The sequence below is a fragment of the Myotis myotis genome, unplaced genomic scaffold, assembly GCF_014108235.1.
Source record: "Myotis myotis isolate mMyoMyo1 unplaced genomic scaffold, mMyoMyo1.p scaffold_m19_p_3, whole genome shotgun sequence".
Taxonomy (NCBI): Eukaryota; Metazoa; Chordata; class Mammalia; order Chiroptera; family Vespertilionidae; genus Myotis; species Myotis myotis.
Window position 1 is genome coordinate 163,229,512 of NW_023416335.1, and position 21,092 is coordinate 163,250,603.

The window sequence follows — 21,092 nt, forward strand, 5'->3', positions numbered from 1 at the left end:
TACCTTGGTTTGGGGCACACCCCCAGTAGGGGGTATGCAGGAGGCTGATCGATGTTTCTAACTCTCTATCCCTCTCCCTTCCTCTCTGTAAAAAATCAATAAAATATAGTTTAAAAAAAATACCTTTTCTTTCTACATCCTAGTGGAAGCCAGAAATCACCCTCATGAGTTTAAATACCACTTATATTTCCACAACTCCTAAATTTACATTTCTAGTCTGGACCTCTCCCCTGGACTCCAGACCATATATATATCCAACTGCCGACTGGACAAATCTACTTGTTTGGTTTGGCAGACAAACTCCAAGGTGGCCCCCATTATCCCTTCCTCCTGGTGTTCATGTCTTTGTGTAATCCTCTCCCCTTGAGTTGTGGGAGGGTCCTATGACTTCTAACCAACAGAACAAGGCAAAGATGATGGGATACCATTCCCATGATTACGTTATGTTTTATGGCAAAGGAATGGGATATCATTCCCTTGATTATGTTATATTACATGACTGTCTTGATAGCAGACTCTCTTCTCACTCTCTTGTTGGAATAAAAGAAGCAGGCTACCAGACTCAGAGAGCAGGGTGACAGCTGGGAGGGGGGGCAAGAGAGGGAGGCAAGGAACGTGGAGGGATTGAGCAACAAAAGAAAACAAAGAACTCAGGGACAGGGACAACAGAGGTGATTGTGGGGTGGGGGGGAAGGGAGGTGAGAAGGTATGGAGGGCTAAATGATAATGGGGAAAATATATATATATATTTTTGAAGCAGGAGCCTGGCCAGTGTTGCTAAATGGTTAGAGCATCAGCTGGAGGACCACTTCTGGGTCAAGCACATGTACCTCAGTTGCAGCCCCAGTAGGAGTGCGCATGTGGGAGGCAACTAATAGATGTATCTCTCTCACGTCGATATCCGTCTGTCTGTCTCTCCCCAACCCCTCCGCCCTCCCTTCCACTCTCTCTCTAGAAATCAATGGAAAATATATCCTCAGGTGAGGATAGAAAAAAAAAGAAGCAGGCTGCCATGCTATGAACTGCTTATGGAGAGGGCCACATGGCAGCAAACTGCAAATGAACTCTTTTGTGTGTGTGTGTGTGTGTGTGTGTGGTTCTATTTTTTATTTTTTAAAAAAAAGCAAAACAAAAAATTTTGTGCATCTATTTAGAGCAGTGAAACTATTCTGTATGATACTATTTTTTTTTTATTATTATTAGTTAAGGTATTACAAATGTGTCCTCATCCCCCCCATTAACCCCTAACCTCCCCCTCCGCCCCCCACACTCATGCTCCCATCCCCCTGTTGTCCATGTCCATTGGTTTGGCTTATATACATGTATACAAGTCCTTCGGTTGATCTCTTCCCCTTACCCCCGCCCTCCCCTACTTTCCTTCTGGGGATTGATAACCTGATCGCTGTTTCTCAGTCTTTGGGTCTGTCCCTTTTCATCAGTCTATGTTGTTTCTATAATCCACAAATGAGTGAGATCATGTGGTATTATGCCTTTTGCAAATGAACTCTTAAGAGTTGACCGTGGCCTCCCATCAACAGCCAACAGAAACCTGAAGCTCTCAGTCCTACAGCTGCAACAAAATGAATTCTGCCAACAACCAGAGTAAGCTTAGATTGTTCTCCAGTCTAGTCTCCCGATATGAACCCAACACTAGCCACCTTGCTTGTAACCTGGTGAAACTCTGAAGCAGAGATCCAGCTAAGACATGCCTGACTCCACAGAAACTGTGAGATAATAAATGTGTTTTAAGCCCTAAATTTGTGGTAATTTGTTTTTGCAACATAGAAAACTAATAGATAGTATCACAAACTTTACAAGCCAAACTCCTAACTGCCAACATCTCCTTAAAAAAGAAAAGAAAAACATGCCCCAGTGTTGTCTATGTCAATAAATGCCAACTCCATTCTTACAGTTATTCAAATCAAAAACTGTAGTCAATCTTAACTCCTTTTTTATCTCTAAAACCCACACTGAATCTAAAAGCAATCACTGTTGCCTTTACAAATCATATGGAGATACTAACTTGATCTCAATACCACTGTCTAAGCCACTACTGTCTCCATGCACTTTGTTATAACTGCCTCCTAACTGGTTTTCCTGCTTCCACTTTCAAAAAGCAGCCAGAGTGATCATATTAAAATATCAGTCAGTTAATGTTTTTCTCAAAATACCCCAAAGGTTCCCCATCTCACCCAGATTTAAAAACCAAAAATCTTACAGTCACATATAAGGCCTACATTATCTGTTGTATAATGTAGGGAAGAGGCAACTAATAAATTTATCTCTCCCCTTCCACCCCCTTCTCTGCCTCATCTCGTATCACTCTCCTCATTCCTCCCTCTTCCACCACATCGGCTTCCTTGCTGTTCCTTATCCATGTCAAGTGCCCGTCAGTCTCAGAGTTTTACAACTATTGGTCCATATAACTGAAGAGGTATTTCCACAGACAGGACTTCTCTCGCTACCTTCTATAAAAAGGCAAGCCCATGTCCCCACCAATAACTTCCTATCCTTCCTACCTTGTTTTTCTGTCTCCACAGCATATCCTGCCAACTGATATTCACTTTATTGCCTGTCTCCCCAAAACCAGAATGTAAGTTCCATGAGAGCTGAGACTTTTGTTCACTGCTGTACTCCCCGCTAAAACTGATTGAATAAATATTGCTATATTAGATACTGTTTCCTTACAAAATTTAGAGTCTAACAGTCAAGCCACAGAGATGTTATTTTTAAGAATCATTACACAACTATTTACTACCTAGAAATGTACTTATTCTACCTCACTATAAATATGTTTCTAAGGAAATTTGGAATACATTCATAGGTAACCAAAATAACTGAGATATAGAAGTAAACTAACTGCATTAGAACATTTTTGTGAAGGGCTCGAATAAAAGAAAGGTAACTGGAAGACTCCACCTATTGTTTTTCCAGAGCCATCTGGAGAAGATACTGTTCTTCACAGATATAGCCGAATAATAGAGAAGGATGCATCAAGCTTGAAAGACTGACCCTTTAGGAGTCTGTTTCTCAAACTTTTTGGTTTCAAGACCCTTTCACACTCTTACTCATTATAAATGGCCTCAAAAAACTTTTATTTATGTGGGTTTTTATCTACCAATACTTCATGTAAAATTCAAACAGAAATTTGAAAAATATTTAAGTTCATTTTAAAATAACAACCATAACTCCATTATGTTAGTATAAATAAAATATTTTCATTAACACAACTAAATTTCTCTCCAAAATTAGTGAGAGAAATAACATTGCTTTACACATTAAAAAGACGCCAGGGAGAAACCAAGATGGCGGCATAGGTAAACACCGGAGATTGCTGCCTCGCACAACCACTTCAAAAATACAACTAAAAGATGGAACGGACATCACCCAGAACCACAGGAAGGCTGGCTGAGTGGAAATTCTACAACTAGAAGGAAAGAGAAAAGCATACGGAGACTCAGAGGAGGTGCGGTGCGGAAGTAAAATACAAAGGTGCGGAGGTGCATGCAGAGAGGGCTGGCGGTTGAGGACACGGTTGTCTTTTTCAATCGGGAGGGAGTCTCAGGCTCTGAGCTCCAGTTCCGGGCGAGTCTCTGGGGACCCAGACTCATACCGGAGAAACGGGACTGTCTGGCATCAGTTGGAACTCGAGGGCAGCTTTCTCTCGGAGGCACTAGCAGCGATTGCGGGGGGCCTCTGAGGGCAGGACTGAGAGCAGCCATACTGCTCCTCCGCCCGCCCTGTTGATCCCCTGGGACCCCACCCTGCCCAAGCCATGCATGGAGGCTTTTGCATATGAAAGGCCCTGCCCTTTGTAATCCGAAAATTACTTAACAAACTGCAGCTGCCCCAAGGCACTAGGGCAACTTGCATTGCTTTACAGCTGGCTTCTGCTGGGTAGCCTCAGGCAGAGGGTAGATTAGCACCTCCTTAGATCAAAGAGCCAGTGTACCCAGTGGTCAGACTCAGTGAGCACCAAAGCCCCACTGAAGCAAGTCTAGCCCCATAAGGGTGTCTTCAGCACAGAAGTTCTCCCACTGCAGACACAGCTGATTATCACAGCCAATTGGCCTGGAGGTCAAATCCTCCCAGTGTTACCTACAACAATCAAGGCTTAACTACAACAAGACTGTGCACAAAGCCCACAAGGGGGTGCACCAACAGTGTCCACCTCAGATAATTGGGGAGGCTGAGCCACTGGGCCCTATAGGACACCTAGCACACAAAGCCACTCTATTGACACAGCGAAGCATAAAAAAATGCCAAGACAAAGAAACCGGACACAAATGACAGAAATGGAGGAAAGCAAACTATTGGATATAGAGTTCAAAACCATACTTTTAAGATTTTTCAAGAACTTTCTAGAAACTGCCGATAAACTTAATGAGACCCTCAAGAAATCTAGTGAGACCCTCGATGTTGTGAAAAGGACCAACTAGAAATTAAGCATACACTGACTAAAATAAAGAATATTATACAGACTCCCAACAGCAGACCAGAGGAGTGCAATAATCAAGTCAAAGAGTTGAAATACAAAGAAGCAAAAAACACCCAACTGGAAAAGCAAAATGAAAAAAGAATCCAAAAAATACGAAGATAGTGTAAGGAGCCTCTGGGACAGCTTCAAGCAAACCAACATCCGAATTATAGGGGTGCCAGAAGAAGAGAGAGAGCAAGATATTGAAAACCTATTTGAAGAAATAATGACAGAAAACTTCCCCTACCTGGTGAAAGAAATAGACTTACAGGTTCAGGAAGTGCAGAGAACAAACGAATCCAAAGAGGACCACACCAAGACACATCATAATTAAAATGCCAAGAGCAAAAGACAAAGAGAGAATCTTAAAATCAGCAAGAGAAAGAAACTCAGTTACCTACAAGGGAGTAAGTACCCATACGACTGTCAGCTGATTTCTCAACAGAAACTTTGCAGGCCAGAAGGGAGTGGCAAGAAATATTCAAAGTGATGAATGCCAAGAACCTACAACCAAGATTATTTTATCCAACAAAGCTATCATTCAGAATTGAAGGTCAGATAAAGAGCTTCACAGATAAGGAAAAGCTAAAGGAGTTCATCACCACCAAACCAGTATTATATGAAATGCTGAAAGGTATCCTTTAAGAAGAGGAAGAAGAAGAAAAAGATAAAGATACAAATTATGAACAACAAATATGCATCTATCAACAAGTGAATCTAAAAATCAAGTGAATAAATAATCTGATGAACAGAATAAACTAGTGATTACAATAGAATCAAGGACATAGAAAGGGAGTGGACTGGCTATTCTTGGGGGGAAAGGGGTGTGAGGGATGCAGGAAGAGACTGGACAGAAGTAATACACCTATGGATGAGGACAGTGGGTGGGGAGAGAGCGCGGAGGTTGGGGTGGGAACTGGGTGGAGGGGAGTTGTGGGGGGAAAAAAAAGGAACAAATGTAATAATCTGAACAATAACGATTTAATTAAAAACAAAACAAGAGAGAGAACCAAGATGGCGGCATAGGTTAACGCTGGAGTTTGCTGCTTTGAACAACTACTTCAAAAGTGAAACCAAAAAACGGAAGGGACATCACCCAGAACCACAGGAACGCTGCCTGAGTGGAAGTCCTACAACTAGGAGGAAAGAGAAACGCATACGGACACTCAGAGGAGGCGCAGTGCTGAAGTCAAATTCTGAGGTGCGGAGTGCGCGGAGCGGGCTGGCTGCGGAGGGCGCGGTTGGCGTTTTCAATCGGGAGGGAGTCGCAGACTCTGAGCTCCAGATACAGGGGAGTCTTTAGGGACCCAGACTCAAACGGGAGAAGCGGGACTGTCTGGCTTCGGTCAGAGCGAGTGCAGCTTTCTCTCTGAGCTTTGCAGCGGGTGCTGGGACTCAGAGAGGCAGAGCCCCTGGGGACAGGACTGAGAGCCGCCATAACTGCTCTCTCCGGCCCACCCTGTTGATCCTGTGCGACCCGCCCCGCCCAAGCCCTGCACACAGGCATTTGCCGGATAGCCTCAGGCAAAGGCTAGATTAGCACCTCCCTAGAGGACAGAAGTTCTCTCACTGCTGACACAGCTGATTCTCATAGCCACTTGGCCTGGAGGTCAAACCCTCCCTGGAATTAGCTACAACAATCAAGATTTAACTATAAGACTGTGAACAAAGACCACTAGGGGGTGCACCAAGGAAGCATAACAAAATGCGGAGACAAAGAAACAGGACAAAATTGTCAATGGAAGATATAGAGTTCAGAACCACACTTTTAAGGTCTCTCAAGAACTGTTTAGAAGCCGTCGATAAACTTAATGAGATCTACAAGAAAACTAATAAGACCCTCGATCTTATATTGGGGAACCAACTAGAAATTAAGCATACACGGACTGAAATAACGAATATTATACAGACTCCCGACAGCAGACCAGAGGAGCGCAAGAATCAAGTCAATGATTTGAAATGCGAGGAAGCAAAAAACACCCAACCGGAAAAGCAAAATGAAAAAAGAATCCAAAAATGCGAGGATAGTGTAAGGAGCCTCTGGGACAGCTTCAAGCGTACCAACATCAGAATTATAGGGGTGCCAGAAGATGAGAGAGAGCAAGATATTGAAAACCTATTTGAAGAAATAATGACAGAAAACTTCCCCCACCTGGTGAAAGAAATGGACTTACAGGTCCAAGAAGCGCGGAGAACCCCAAACAAAAGGAATCCAAAGAGGACCACACCAAGACACATCATAATTAAAATGCCAAGAGCAAAAGATAAAGAGAGAATCTTAAAAACAGCAAGAGAAAGAAACTCAGTTACCTACAAGGGAATACCCATACGACTGTCAGCTGATTTCTCAACAGAAACTTTGCAGGCCAGAAGGGAGTGGCAAGAAATATTCAAAGTGATGAATACCAAGAACCTACAACCAAGATTACTTTATCCAGCAAAGCTATCATTCAGAATTGAAGGTCAGATAAAGAGCTTCACAGATAAGGAAAAGCTAAAGGAGTTCATCACCACCAAACCAGGATTATATGAAATGCTGAAAGGTATCCTTTAAGAAGGGGAAGAGGAAGAAAAAGGTAAAGATACAAATTATGAACAACAAATATGCATCTATCAACAAGTGAATCTAAGAATCAAGTGAATAAATAATCTGATGAACAGAATGAACTGTTGATTATAATAGAATCAGGGACATAGAAAGGGAATGGACTGACTATTCCTGGGGGGGAAAGGGGTGTGGGAGATGCGGGAAGAGACTGGACAAAAATCGTGCACCTATGGATGAGGACAGTGGGTGGGGAGTGAGGGCGGAGGGTGGGGCGGGAACTGGGAGGAGGGGAGTTATGGGGGGAAAAAAAAGAGGAACAAATGTAATAATCTGAACAATAAAGATTTAATTAAAAAAAAATAAATAAATAAAAAAATAAAATAAAAAAAAATAAAATAAAATAAAAAAATAAAAAAATAAAAAAAAAAAAAAAAAAAAAAAAAAACAAAACAAAACAAAAAGAAAACATTGCTTTACATTTCTTCAAATCTCCTTAATGAGTTAATAGAAAATGGCTAAATTCTCTTACTGCTTCTACATTAAATATGTTGCCATATGTTATTTTGGTTGAGGGGAGGAGTGTTTTAATAGTCTTTTCAGGTAATTGTAAATATTCTTCTTTGATACCACATCAAAACTTGACAGTTTGTAGTTTCTTAAAGTTTGTTTGCAAGGTACAATCTGAACTCTGTTTACTCTGCTAACATTAAAATCCACCGGTCTGTCTTGCACTCTGAATGGGTCTTGTACCCATACATGACTTTGTTAAAAAAGTTTGTAATTATTAGGAAGCTGTCAAGTTCACAATGGTGAATAAAAGTTTTCCAAAATTCTACTTTTTGCTTGAATGTTCATATCTCCCCACTGGCAACAAATCCTGCCAGTTGTTGCCCTTGAACTGGGTCAGGTGCATGGATCAGACAATTTGAAATTTAAAAACATCAGTTCTGCCCTAGCCAGTTTGGCTCCGTGGATAGAACGCCGGCCTGCAGACTGAAGAATCCCAGGTTCGATTCTGGTCAAGGGCACATGCCCGGGAGGGCTCAATCCCTAGAGCAAGAGGCAGCCTATCAATGATTCTCATAATTGATGTTTCTATCTCTTTTTCCCTCTCCCTCTCTCTCTGATATGAATAAAAATATATAAATAAATAAAAATATGAACATCAGTTCTGCAGTACACATGCCTGTCCATTTAAATCCTCTAATGAATATGACTATTTTCCAGTTCAACAAAAATATTTTCTGTATACCCACAATAAATCTATTGACCTGAAAATCTACTCCTGTAACTATTAGTCTGTTTAAATTAGTGTAATAAGCCAAATAATTTTCACTTTCTTTAGCAGCAACAAAATTGGTCTAAAAAAATCTAAATCATGCGCCACATAAAATGAAATCTACTTCAAGTTTTGAAAAGTATATACAACATTAAATATACATTGTATAAAAGAAAACTGAATGATCTTGACAAGATTTATATATATATATATGTATAAAAGACTGCGCTAGCTGGTTTGGCTCACTGGATAGAGCATCTACCTGTGGACTGAAGGGTCCCAGGTTCAATTCCGGTCAAGGGCACGTGCCCCGGTTGTGGGCTCGGTCCCCAGTGGGGGTGTGCGGGAGGCGTCCGATCGATGATTCTCTCTCATCATTAATGTTTCTCTCTCTCGCTCTCCCTCTCCCTTCCTCTCTGAAATGAATAAAAAAATATTTTTTTATAAAAGGCTAAGTATCTGTCTGACCGATAGCTATGATGAGCACTGACCACCAGGGGGCAGATGCTCAACACAGGAGCTGCCATGACACGCACTGGCCTTTTAAAAATAAACGGCACCACGGACCTGGCGGCGACAAACCAACACCCGGCTTTCCCCAAGTGGGACACAGGCCCCACCACCACCCCGGAGCTACACCAAACCAAATCACAGCCAACTCTGCCAAGACCCCATGGTGCAAAATGAAGGCCCCAGCCCAGCCCGAATGGTCACTGTGGATGCTGGGTAATGGCATCACGTAGCAATGCCCGGCTTCCTCTCCCTAGCAACTAGCCTCCTTGGAGTTTGCTTTATAGCCAGGTGCAAACATTTTACACTTTAACCAAATGTTTGTAAAGCGTTTTCACACGCCTCATCTCATTTGATCCTCACATAGGTCCTGAGTAGGTAGATAGGAGACTCAGTGGAATCCTATTTTCTTTTCATTAGCCAGAAAACGAAGATGTAGAAAGTTTAGAAACTTGACCCGACTAAAAAGAAGAAATGGTAGAGCTTGAAAATGACTTCAGGTTTTCTCACTGCGCAGAATATAGTCAAACACTACTGTAGTCAAACCCTTTGTTCGCCCTGTGTGATCTACAATAATAATGTGCTTCATGTTGATATTTACTGCTGTGTTGCTGACAATTACTTGAAAGAGAAGTTGGGGTGCTTCACTGGGCTGGAAAAAATTTAGCTAAATCAGAAAGCAGGTCTAATTAAGCAAGTTTATTCTACATATATAAAAGGCTAAGTTGACTTGCACATGTGCGATACATATAAAGCTCTTGCTGGCGCCAATCACAAGCATGTGTTCAGGTCTGTCATTGTTGATTGTGAATTTGGTTGACACTTCTATGATAGAGAAAGGGTGAATAGCGATATTAAAATATTTCTTCTAAAAAAAAAAAATATTTCTTCTAATTAATTTCCTTTCAATGTGCACAAATCCGTGCACCAGAACACTAGTATTTAAATAAAATCTACCTTCCATGTATTTCAACACTTTATAGTTTGTTTTTGTTTTTGGCTTGGTTCTTTTTAAAACATTAGTAATTAGAGATCTGAAACAACCAATTAATCTGCATATAAAATATTCCTAACTGGCTCAATATGTTGGCTGGTCCTTGCCTTACCTGTTGAGCAATATGAGAAATATGAGCTCCTTGAACTGTTGAACCAGGCTGAGATGCTGTCTCTGAAGTGTTACTCTTGTGGGAATCTTCCATAATCAACTGTAAAGAAAAAAAGTCAATTAAAAGATGCTTTCTAATCATTTTCAAAAGATCTGAAGACATTTCTTTTCTTAACATCCATACATTTTCAGAGGAACAAGACAAAGCTTTTCTATACGATGGGCTGAGCTCAATTTAACCAGACTCAATATGCTCCCACAACTCTGCTCTGGGAGTGTAGCAATCTAAGCATAGGATCTTAAAACTGGTAATGAAAAATACTGTAGCATATGTATAGTACACTGCATAGTTGTGTAAGAATTGATAACTTGGTTGCCTCCATTAAAGAGAATTGGGATGCCCTAACCAGTTTGACTGTGGATAGAGCATCAGCCTGCGGACTGAACGGTCCCAGGTTCAATGCCAGACAAGGGCTCATACTGTGGTTGTAGGCTCCTCCCCTGCCAGGGCCCTGAATGTGCCGTGCAGAAGACAATCAATCCATGTGTTTCTCTCACATCGATATTTCTGTCTTTCCCTCTCTCTTCTACTCTCTCTCTAAAAAAAAAGAATCAAATCAGTGGAAAAATATCCTTGGGTGAGGCTCTAAAAAAAGACTTTTCCTTACATATTATTAAGTACTAGAGGCCCAGGGTACAACATTCATGCACTTGGGGGGGGGGCCCCCTTCAGCCCAGCCTGCACCCTCTTGCAGTCCAGGATCCCTTAGGGCTGTGGTTGGCAAACCACGGCTCGTGAGCCACATGCGGCTCTTTGGCCCCTGAGTGTGGCTCTTCCACAAAATACCACGTGTGGGCGTGCACGTATAGTGCGATTGAAACTTCGTGGCCCATGCGCAGAAGTCAGTATTTTGTGGAAGAGCCGGTATTTTGTGGAAGAGCCACACTCAAGGGGCCAAAGAGCTGCATATGGCTCGAGAGCCACGGTTTGCCGAGCCGCAGTTTGCAGACCACTGCCTTAGGGGATGTCCTTAGCACTGCTACGGAGCAGGAGAGGCTCCCGCCACCCCTGCTACACTCACCAGCCATGAGCCCGGCTTCTGGCTAAGCAGCGCTCCCCATGGGAGCACACCGACCACCAGGGGGCAGCTCCTGCATTGAGCGTCTGCCCACTGGTGGTCAGTGTGCATCATAGCAACTGGTCATTCCGCTGTTCAGTCGATTTGCATATTAGGGTTTTATTATATAAGATGATAGTCTTCCTGTCCATGGACATAGCACAGCATTCTTTTCTCTAGCCTAAGGACAGTTTCTAATTGCACATATAGTTTTATGTGGAAAATTTGAGTAGAAGTTGAACTAACTAAATAACTAAATAAACCTATACCTAAGGAGGCTCTAAAAAATCTCGCTGATCTAATCAACTGGAGGATATGGCAGCTGGTTAAGAATGAGAATAAATGGGTTATATGAGATGGAATACGTCAAATGAAGAACTACTTAGAAAAAGACTGGTAAAAAAAACTGGGTAGAATTTAAGGTTTTTGTGGTTTTGTGCAATGACATAATAAAGAAAAAAAGAGAAGGCTAGCCTGCAAACATATGAAAGGATGCTTAATATCATATCATTAGGAAAATGCCAAGTCAAAACTATAATGAGATACCACCTCATATCCATTAGGGTGGCTAATATAAAACAAACAAAAAAGAAAATGTGTTGGTGCGGATATGGAGAAATTGGAACATTTGTGCACTGTAGTGAGAATGTAAAATATTGCAGCTGCTGTGAAAAGCAGTATGGTGGTTCCTCAAATAATTAAAGATAGAATTACTATTTGATCCAACAATCCCACTGCTAGGTATATATCCATTAGTTCTGTGAGCTATCTATCTGTTCATATTACTTGTCCATCCACCTACCAGAACTTAGTGTTTTCCTTATTAGCCTCCATTATTTCTTCACATAAATTTATTTTAATCCTCATGTGAGGACATGTTTTCACTGATTTTTTAAAATATATTTTTTATTGATTTCAGAGAGAGGAAGGGAGAGGGAGAGAGAAACATCAATGATGAGAGAGAATCATTGATTGGTTGCCTCCTGCACGCCCCCTACTGGGGATTGAGCCTGCAACCCAGGCACGTGCCACTGGGACCCTTCAGTCCGCAGGCCTTCGCTCTATCCACTGAGCCAAACCAGCGAGGGCCATTGATTTTTTTAGAGGGAGAGGGAGAAGGAGAGGGAGAAGGAAAGAGAGAAAGAGGAACATAACATTGATCGGTTGACCATGCACACAACTCGACCCCGCAACCTAGAAATGGGCCCTGACTGTGACTCAAACCTGCAAACTTAGTGTATGAGACATTGCTCCAACCAACTGAGCCACACCAGCCAGAGCTCTTCATATAAATTTTATTTCTATTATGTTGATACAAATACTTTCTCAATATAATTTAACCATGCTTATTTTAAAAAGTTTTCATATGCTTTTACTGATTTTTAGAGAGAGAGGAAGGGAGAGAAAGGAAGGGAGAGGAAGAGGGGGAGGAGGAGAGAAAGAGACGGGTTGAGAAAAAGACAGGTTGAGAGAGAGAAAGCAAGAGAGAAGACAAACATCCTGTACTGGGGATCAGACCGCAACCTTTAGGTGTATGGGACAACGCTTGAACCAACTGAGCCACACCAGCCAAGGCTATTTTAAAACTTTTGATTTTGACAAATTCATCTAGTTATTTCCTTTGTTCTTTCTTCAACTGCTTTTAAGCCTACCTAATAGTCTCTTCTTCAGGAACAGTGCCATGATTTTTTTCATCTACACTAATACAAATGTAATTCCACAAAGTAAACATACAGACAGCGCCAAAGATAGAATTACATATTTTCTACATACTATTTCTAGTGAAATAGACTTTTTTAAACACTCCATTTCAGAAGACATGGTTAGAATATAGAGTTAAGAAGAAAAACGATGTGCTAAAGCACTGAAATAAGATTTTTGAAAAGCTTGTTAAATTACTGGAAATGCTACTCTTCTGTTCGTTCCGCTGTGACTCACTGATTTTCCCTCCCTAACATTATTATGAAATCCTACATCTAATGGAAACTAACATGATCAACAAAACAACAAACATTTCCTACAGTTAGCAAATAGAATCTTGGACAATTATTATAACTATATTTCTTATGGAAAAGAAGAAAACCTATTTTCAATGATTTTTTTAAGGAGGACTCAGTTTTGGCTGGTGCCATTTTGGGGCTCAGCCCATCAGGTTTATCAGGTGACCTAAAAAATTTATAATCCCTTAAAAAAAAAAGGAAAAAAAAGAGGAATCGGCTTCTTTTCCCCCCAAAATGAAAACAGCTTTATAGTTTCATCTCATTATAAACAATCTGTATTTTAATGACGTTATCAGAATATAACCTTTATTTGTTCACTTATTTTTACTTATTATTCCTAAAACTGAGGTTGAGATAAACAATCTGTTAAAAACTTGCTCAACACACAATAAATTTTGTGTACAAAGGCACTTAAGTAAAGTAAGCCCTGGGCAGCTGCTGGAAGCTTAGATGAGACAACCTCAAGTAGGGCAGAATCACAAGGAGGCAGTGGAACAGCTTCAAAAGTACCAAGTATGTGGAGAGCTGAGAAATAGCAGCAGGCTGTGATCTTGCTGACGACATAGTGAGAAATATAAGTAAAGGCATGGTACTTTTTTTTTTTTAAAATAGAGATAGGAAGGAACAGAGAGAAACATGGATTTGTTGTTCCATTTATTTATGCATTCATTGGTCGCTTCTTATATGTGCTCTGAAGGGAGATGATACCCGAAACCTTGAAGTTGGGATGATGCTCTAGTCCAGTGATGGCGAACCTTTTGAGCTCGGCGTGTCAGCATTTTGAAAAACCCTAACTTAACTCTGGTGCCGTGTCACACATAGAAATTTTTTGATATTTGCAACCATAGTAAAACAAAGACTTATATTTTTGATATTTATTTTATATATTTAAATGCCATTTAACAAAGAAAAAGCAACCAAAAAAATGAGTTCGCGTGTCACCTCTGACACGCATGTCATAGGTTCGCCATCACTGCTCTAGTCTAAACAATTGAGCTAACCAGCCAGAGCAAAGCATAGCACCTTAGAGAAAACTTTCAAAGGAAAAAAGAACTATGTGCTAGACACCAGGAGCTTTTAAATATATTACCTGATGGATTCCCTAAATTGAGGCTCAAAAAAATTGTCATTTACTGTGGATCTCACAGTAAGATGTGAATGCAAGACCTGCGACCAGAACTGTTTTAATCCAAAGTCTATGTTCTTTTTTTCTGCATTGCCCCTCTACTCTCACATTCCCTACTTGTCCACCTGACAAACTTGTTTTCAAGTTACATCCCAAACATTATGTTCCCTATTGATCCAGGTCCCTCCTTTCTCAGTGCTTCCACGGTGCATTGCAGATATTTCTGAGGAGGTTACTTAACACTCTGAACTGTGTTTATTGGCATGTCAGTTTCCCTTAGTCTTTTTAAAAACTTTTATTTATTTATCATCACAATTTATCCCCCATACCCTCTTCCACACCACCCCCACCCCTGCCACTGTTTCCCTTAGTCTTAAGGCACCTAAGGTCAGTGCTTGTATCATGTGAATGTATGTTTTGTGCCCAGCAGAGACCCTCACATATACAGTAAATAGTAAACATCAGCAAATACAGTGTAGTACTCTCATATGATGAATGGAGAGAGTCTTAGTCCCTCACCTATAGAGGATGTTGAACTATGAGAAAGCTTGAGGCAAGGCGTCTTCTTGCTCACCTTTTCCACAACTGAATTCATGATCTCCCCTCAAAATTGCTTTAGTCATACTGAATTTCTTTCAGATCTTCAAACGTGCCTGCCTCGCTTTCTCTCACTTTCAGGATTTTATACATATTCCCTCTGCAGAAACACTATCCCCCTTCTCTCCATGTGACCTGTTCCTATGGTTATTCTTCAGGGCAAACTCTCCTACCTCCCTTAGGCTGGCCTAGCACCTCCCGCACGTTCCCCCTCTTCTCATGGCACTTATCACAGTATTTAATTGCCTGCTTTCCGTCCCACAGAATGCAAGCTCCAGGGAGTCAAAGACCACATCCTGTTCCCAATATAACACTAATACCTTATACATTTATTACTGTTGAATAAATCCATGTGTTTAGTTCGGCTTACCTACTTAAAACTGATAGAAACAATGGGTTAAATAACTATGTTTAGACAATTATCTCAACCCAGCCTTAGAAACAGGGACAATTCAGGCACAGGAAAACACTCTATGTTAGAGTTGAAAATTCATTATAAATAAATGGGGGAAGCATTTTAAAAGTATTTTTAGATGGGACTATCTCCTACTGGTGATATAGTACTGTAAGATGTATCACAGACCAAACAAAACCTTAAAAGATATCTACAAAAAAAAGATATCTACAAATAATAGAGCGAATACATTCAAGTTTAGAACAAAAGAATTATTCTGATTGAGCTAGAGGAGACCGCACGCTTTCATGTATAAGAAAAATAGCGTTTTAATAAAACGGCGTGTCTCTGTTGTGTTGGTAACGGAAGTCTCAGGATAAAACACGTTTTGCAAACGTAAGAGTACGAGCTCTCATCCCAAACGGCCAGTTTGACGAAGATCTTGCCAAGCCCGTGCCGAAAAAGCCTCGGAGGGCAAAGGCGCTCAGTGCCCGCAGCCCCCCGGCCTCGGGAGCTAACCGAGTAAGCAGACATTCTCTGACATCGACCACAATTTCGGAGCGACGATGCTGCCCGCTGCCCGGCAGCTGACGCTCTGGGATCCCTCGCTTAGATTCACGACTCGGGGGAGGACCATCACAGACGCGTCCTCGGCTTAGTCGTGGGTCCAGAGCTAACAGACGACCTTCTGCGGGTCCACACCCGCCTTCTCGCTCATCACCTGCATCTTTCCGTGACTGCTGTGTGTCTGTCTGACTATTTTACTGTCTCCCCACTCGACTGTCAAGTCTAAGAAGGTAAGGGCCGTTCCTGCCCTGCACGGCGGGCAGACCTGGGGCCTGGCACCCCGAGGGCGCCCGGTGCGCGGCCGTGGGCTCTCCGGAGAAGGTAACCGGTCCCCGGCCGCGCTCCGCCAACCGCGCGCGAACGCCAAGGCCACGCCGCCCGCCCCGGCTCCCCGCGCCAACCACCGGCCCTTCCGCCGAGGGCACGCGCCCAGACCCGTGGGAGGGCGGCTTCGGAGGCGACAGCCGCCCCGCGGCGGGAGGTCTTCGAGTTCATCTGATCGGGGGCCGCGGGGAGCGGGGGAGAGACCCGCCACTGACGGCAAACAGCGCAGCCCCGGCGCGAGAACCGGAAGCGCGCGAGGCCGGGGGACAGCGGGCGAGCCCTCCCCCTTCCGCCGAGCGCCCTCCGCACCCCTCCCCCACCGCGGCCGCCCGCGCGCGACCCCCCAGCCGGCGAGCTGCCCGGCTCGGCGTCCCCGCAGCGCGGCGTCCCCGCACCCGCCCCCCGCCAGGGGACTCGGGAGCACGCCCCACCCCCGCCCCCCGCTTACCTGTGGCTGTCGCCTCGCCGCTCTCCGGGGCGGGAACTTCCACTCCCCCCTCCCAGGTGGCTCCGAGTTTACTACCTACTTCCCCACCCCGTCACGCGGCGGGGGACGTGCCTCTCAAACGCCTGGCGGGGCGGGGAGAAGCAGTGTCACCGAACAGCCAACTGTCCTAGGCGACCGTTTCCTCGGCAGTCAGGGCCGCCACCGGCGGCATGATCTGCTCCAGGCCGGGGGCGGGGAAGGGAGGGGGGTCAACACTGAGCGAGCGTGGGGGGCGAGGTTAAGGCGGGGCCACCGCGCGGCCGCCGTCCTACGTCATCACGTTACGCATCTGACGCGCCGCCATCTTGTGCCGGGTTTGCGCGGGGTGGCGCGTTGCGCCGGTCGGAGGTGTAAACTCCGGTGGGAATGGTAGGCGCGCAGATTCATTTTCGCTTCAGGAGCTCTGCCCGCGCTCCGTCCCCACGTCTGTTTTCGGGGCCCATCACCAGTCGGAGGGTGTTGGGGGTCGTTCAGCGGCGTCGCTCGCAGCTCAGCCCCCACCGGCGGCCCCTCGTTGGGCCGCCGGGCCGGGAGCTGCCCTCCCTCGTCGTGACGCGTCCCGACCTGTCCGCTCTCGGTGGAGAAGCGGCTGGGAGCGGGGAGGTTCGTTCCCCTCGGCTCCTTAGTTTACCCAAGACGGGTTTGAAAAACAACGTCATGGCCAGTGGGCTGTGTCACTCTGGAACTCAGATTTATACCAACAGTTAAACCAGAAAAAAGTTCCATAACGGACTGTCGTAAAATAAGATGTCATACCGTCCTTTTAATACATTACAAAAACTTGTATTTTATAATGTGTCTACCTTTCTGGATATTTTTCTTTTTATCCATTTACTTGCAAAGTGTTTTTATGGCTTTATAGTGATAGTAATGATAAATGATAAACCTTTCATTTTTTAAATTTCTTTATTGATTAAGGTATTACATATGCGTCCTTATCCCCCCCACCTCCCCCACTCTGCCCTCAGCCCCTCGTGTCCGTGTCCATTGGTTAGGCTTATATGCATGCAAGTCCTTTGGTTGATCTCTCCCAATGATAAACCTTTTAATGTGTTCTTGACAAATTAAAAAGTTCCAGAATGCTTCTGAAGTTTTACTAGTTTGGGCTCTCCAATGAGGAAAGCTGATTAGAAAAATAGAGCCCGTTCTGGTTTTAACCTTTAGGGCCAGACTGTGATTTAAAGCTCAGGGATGAACGTGTGCCAGACACTCCTAGGCGTTCACCAACGTTTAGACATCATCATTCAGCAAACATTGACTACCTATTGAAAACTAAAACAGGTTGACTGCCTTTATTTAGATTTTTAAAAATTAACTCTTTACTGTTGAAAGTTTACTTATCCGCCCTTTTCCCCAATTGACCTCTTCTAGCGCCTCCCCTGCCTACCCCCCCCCCCCAGGCCTTCATTCCCCTATTGTCTGCGTCCATGGGTTATGCATATGTGCATACAGGTTCTTTGATCTCTTTCTACCCACCTACACACCCCTGCCTTCCCTCTGAGACTCCGCTGTCTTGTGTCTATCTTTCTGGATCTATTTTGTTCATCAGTTTATTTTGTTCATTAGATTCCACATATGAGTGAGATCATGTGATACTTGTCTGAGTGCCTTATTTTGCTTAGCATGATACTTTCCAGGTCCCTCCACGCTGTCTCAAAGGGCAAGAGCTCCTTTTTTTTACAGCTGCATAGTATTCTATTGTGTAAATGAACCACAGCTTTTTTATCAATTCATCTACTGATGGGCACTGGGGCTGTTTCCAGATCTTAGCTATTGCGCTGCTATGAACATACATCCTTTCTGATTGGTGTTTCAGATTTCTTAGGATATGTTCCTAGAAGTGGGATCACTGGGTCAAATGGCAGATCCATATTTAATTTTTTGAGGAAACTCCATACTGTTTTCCATAATGGCTGCACCAGTCTGCATTCCACCAGCAGGGTTCCCTTTTCTCCACATCTTCACCAGTGCTAAAGATGTCCGACTGCCAGCCTAGGCCGTCTCCCCGCAAGGGGTGGGTCTTAGCCATAAGTTGGACATCCCCCATGGGCTCCCGGACTGCGAGAGGGCACAGGCCAGGCTGGGGGGCCCCCCACCCCTGCCGAGTGCACGGTTTTTGTGCACTGGGCCTCTAGTTTTGGATAGAAGTGGTGAAAGTGGACATCCCTTGTTGGGGTCCTGCCCCAGCAGGCCCAGGGGTTCCCAAAGATGTGGACGGAGTCAGCGAAGAAGGAATGACATGGAGACAGCGTTCAGGTGATCAGCCTAGCCAGGATCTCCAGCCAGGTTCTGTGTTTTATTGTCTTGTTACATCTGTATTTATTCCAGTTGATTTTAATCCTATCAATTTCTATTCCAAAGGTTAGGGCGTTTCTTATCTCCATTCCAGGGAGTAAAGATTATGTAGCTTAAGCGTGATTGTTCGTAGTTAAAGTGATGAACTACCTGCCTGGCACTTAGTTAAGGGGTTTTATTCTCTCCCTAACTTCAGGGAAAAATCCCTACCCGGGGAAACAACCTTTCTAGGAGAGGTGACCTTGGTTAAAACAAATAGCGCCAAGAAGGGGAGCAAACATATTAAGAACAGTATGCCATATACGCCAGGTCCCTTGAAACATGCTGTGCAGATGTTTCTTCCCTGCAGCGACTGTGTCAAGCAGCAAGGCTGGACCGGCTTCCAGCAATCCCTGTCTTGTTCCTGTTCTTAGAGGAAATGGTTTTAGTTTTTGCCCATTGAGTATGATGCTCACTGTAGGTTTGTCATATCTGGCCTCTATTATGTTGAGATATGATTCCTCTTTTCCCACTTTGCTGAGAGGTTTCTTTTTAAATCAAAAATGGGTGTTGGATTTTGTCAAAAGTTTTTTCTGCATCTATTGATAAGATCATGTGATTTTTGTCTTTCAATTTGTTTATGTTATGTATTACATTTATTGATTTGCAAATACGGTACCAGCCTTGCATCCCTGGAATAAATACCACTTGGTCATGGTGTATGATCTTTTTAATATATTGCTGGATCCAATTTGCTAATATTTTGTTGAGGATTTTAGCATCTGTGTTCATCAGAGATATTGGCCTGTAGTTCTCTTTCTTTGCAGAGTCTTTATCTGATTTTGGAATTAGGATAATGCTTGACTCATAAAAAGAACACGGGAGTGTTCCTTCCTGTTGGATTTTTTTGGAATAGTTTGAGGACTATAAGTGTTAGTTCTTCTTTGAATGTTTGATAAAACTCTCCTGTGAAGCTGTCAGACCAGGGTTTTTGTTTGCTGGGAGTTTTTTTTTTTAATTACTACTTCACTTTCATCAATTGCTATTGGCCTATTCAGGTTTTCTGATTCTTCCTGATTCAGTTTTGGGAGATTGTATTCTTCTAGGAATTTTCCCATTTCATCCACATTGTCTAGCTCAGGGGTGGGCAAACTTTTTGACTCGAGGGCCACAATGGGTTCTTAAACTGGACCGGAGGGCCGGAACAAAAGCATGGATGGAGTGTTTGTGTGAACTAATATAAATTCAAAGTAAACATCATTACATAAAAGGGTACGGTCTTTTTTTTTTTTTTAGTTTTATTCATTTCAAACAGGCCGGATCCGGCCCGCGGGCCATAGTTTGCCCACGGCTGGTCTAGCTTGTCATATAGTTGTTCATAGTATTTTCTTACAATCCCTTGTATTTCTGTGGTGTCAGTTTTTACTTCTCTGCTTTCATTTCTGATTTTATTTATTTGGGCCCTCTCTGTTTGTTTATTGATGAGTCTGGCTAATGAATGGTTCATCAATCTTGTTTATCTTTTTAAAGAACCAGCTCTTGGTTTCATTGATGTTTTGTGTGTGTGTGTGTGTGTATTAGAGGCCCGTTGCAGGAAGATTCCTGCAAGAATAGGGCTTCCTGCAGCCGGAGTGAAGCCACGGAGAAGGGAGCTAAGCCTGCCTTGGCGCACTTTGCTCCCTTCTTCGCTGCCTCGGCTCCGCTCCTGTGTCCGCTGCCTCGGCTCCCCTACTGTCTCCGCTGCCTCGGCTCCCCCCCTTCTCCGCCGCTTTGCTCCCTTCTGCAGTGCTTGGCTTCCTTCTAGGCTGTCTTCAGTCTTCGCTCCGTGCCTGCATATGCAAATTAACCGCCATCTTTTCTTTTTTTTGCTCAAAAGTCAGGCTTTCGTTGAGTGCCACACAGTGTGCTTTGACTCATACCTTTTCCCAGCCCACGAGAGCGCGGTGCAAAATACGGAATGCTTCACGAATTTGCGTGTCATCCTTGCGCAGGGGCCATGCTAATCTCTGTATTGTTCCAATTTTAGTATACGTGCTGCTGAAGCAAGCACTAACCGCCATCTTTGTTGGGTTAATTTGCATGCTCACTCTGATTGGCTAGTGGGTGTAGCGGAGGGACAATCAATTTGCATGGTTCTCTTTTATTAGTGTAGTTTTTTTGTCTCTATGTCATTATTTCTGCTCTCATCTTTATTATTTCCTTCCTTCTACTTACTCTGGGCTTTTCTTGTTGTTCTAATTCTTTAAGTTGTAGGTTTAAATAGTTTATTGTTGATTTTTCTTTTTT

General features: G+C 43.5%; 1 protein-coding gene and 1 non-coding gene across 7 annotated transcripts in view; both read right to left on the reverse strand.

The window, feature by feature from the left end:
• The window catches only part of ATF1 (activating transcription factor 1), a 66,732-nt gene extending 49,983 nt beyond the window's left edge, over positions 1-16,749 (reverse strand). For 2 of the 6 annotated variants that reach the window (XM_036298092.1, XM_036298089.1), the window contains exons 1-2: positions 16,494-16,749; positions 9,921-10,019 (exon numbers count right to left, since the gene is read on the reverse strand). In XM_036298092.1, the coding sequence (XP_036153985.1) occupies positions 9,921-10,013 (93 nt within the window). In that variant the 5' untranslated portion in view covers positions 10,014-10,019; positions 16,494-16,749. Of the gene's footprint in view, positions 1-9,920; positions 10,020-16,493 lie in introns of those variants that run through there. The other 4 variants (XM_036298093.1, XM_036298090.1, XM_036298095.1 and 1 more) reach the window with 3 other exon arrangements.
• Positions 16,750-20,752: 4,003 nt separating this feature from the next.
• Positions 20,753-20,856, reverse strand: LOC118652229. The gene has a single exon (XR_004966496.1). It is a non-coding gene; the product is annotated as a U6 spliceosomal RNA (small nuclear RNA).
• Between the last annotated feature and the right edge of the window lie 236 nt (positions 20,857-21,092).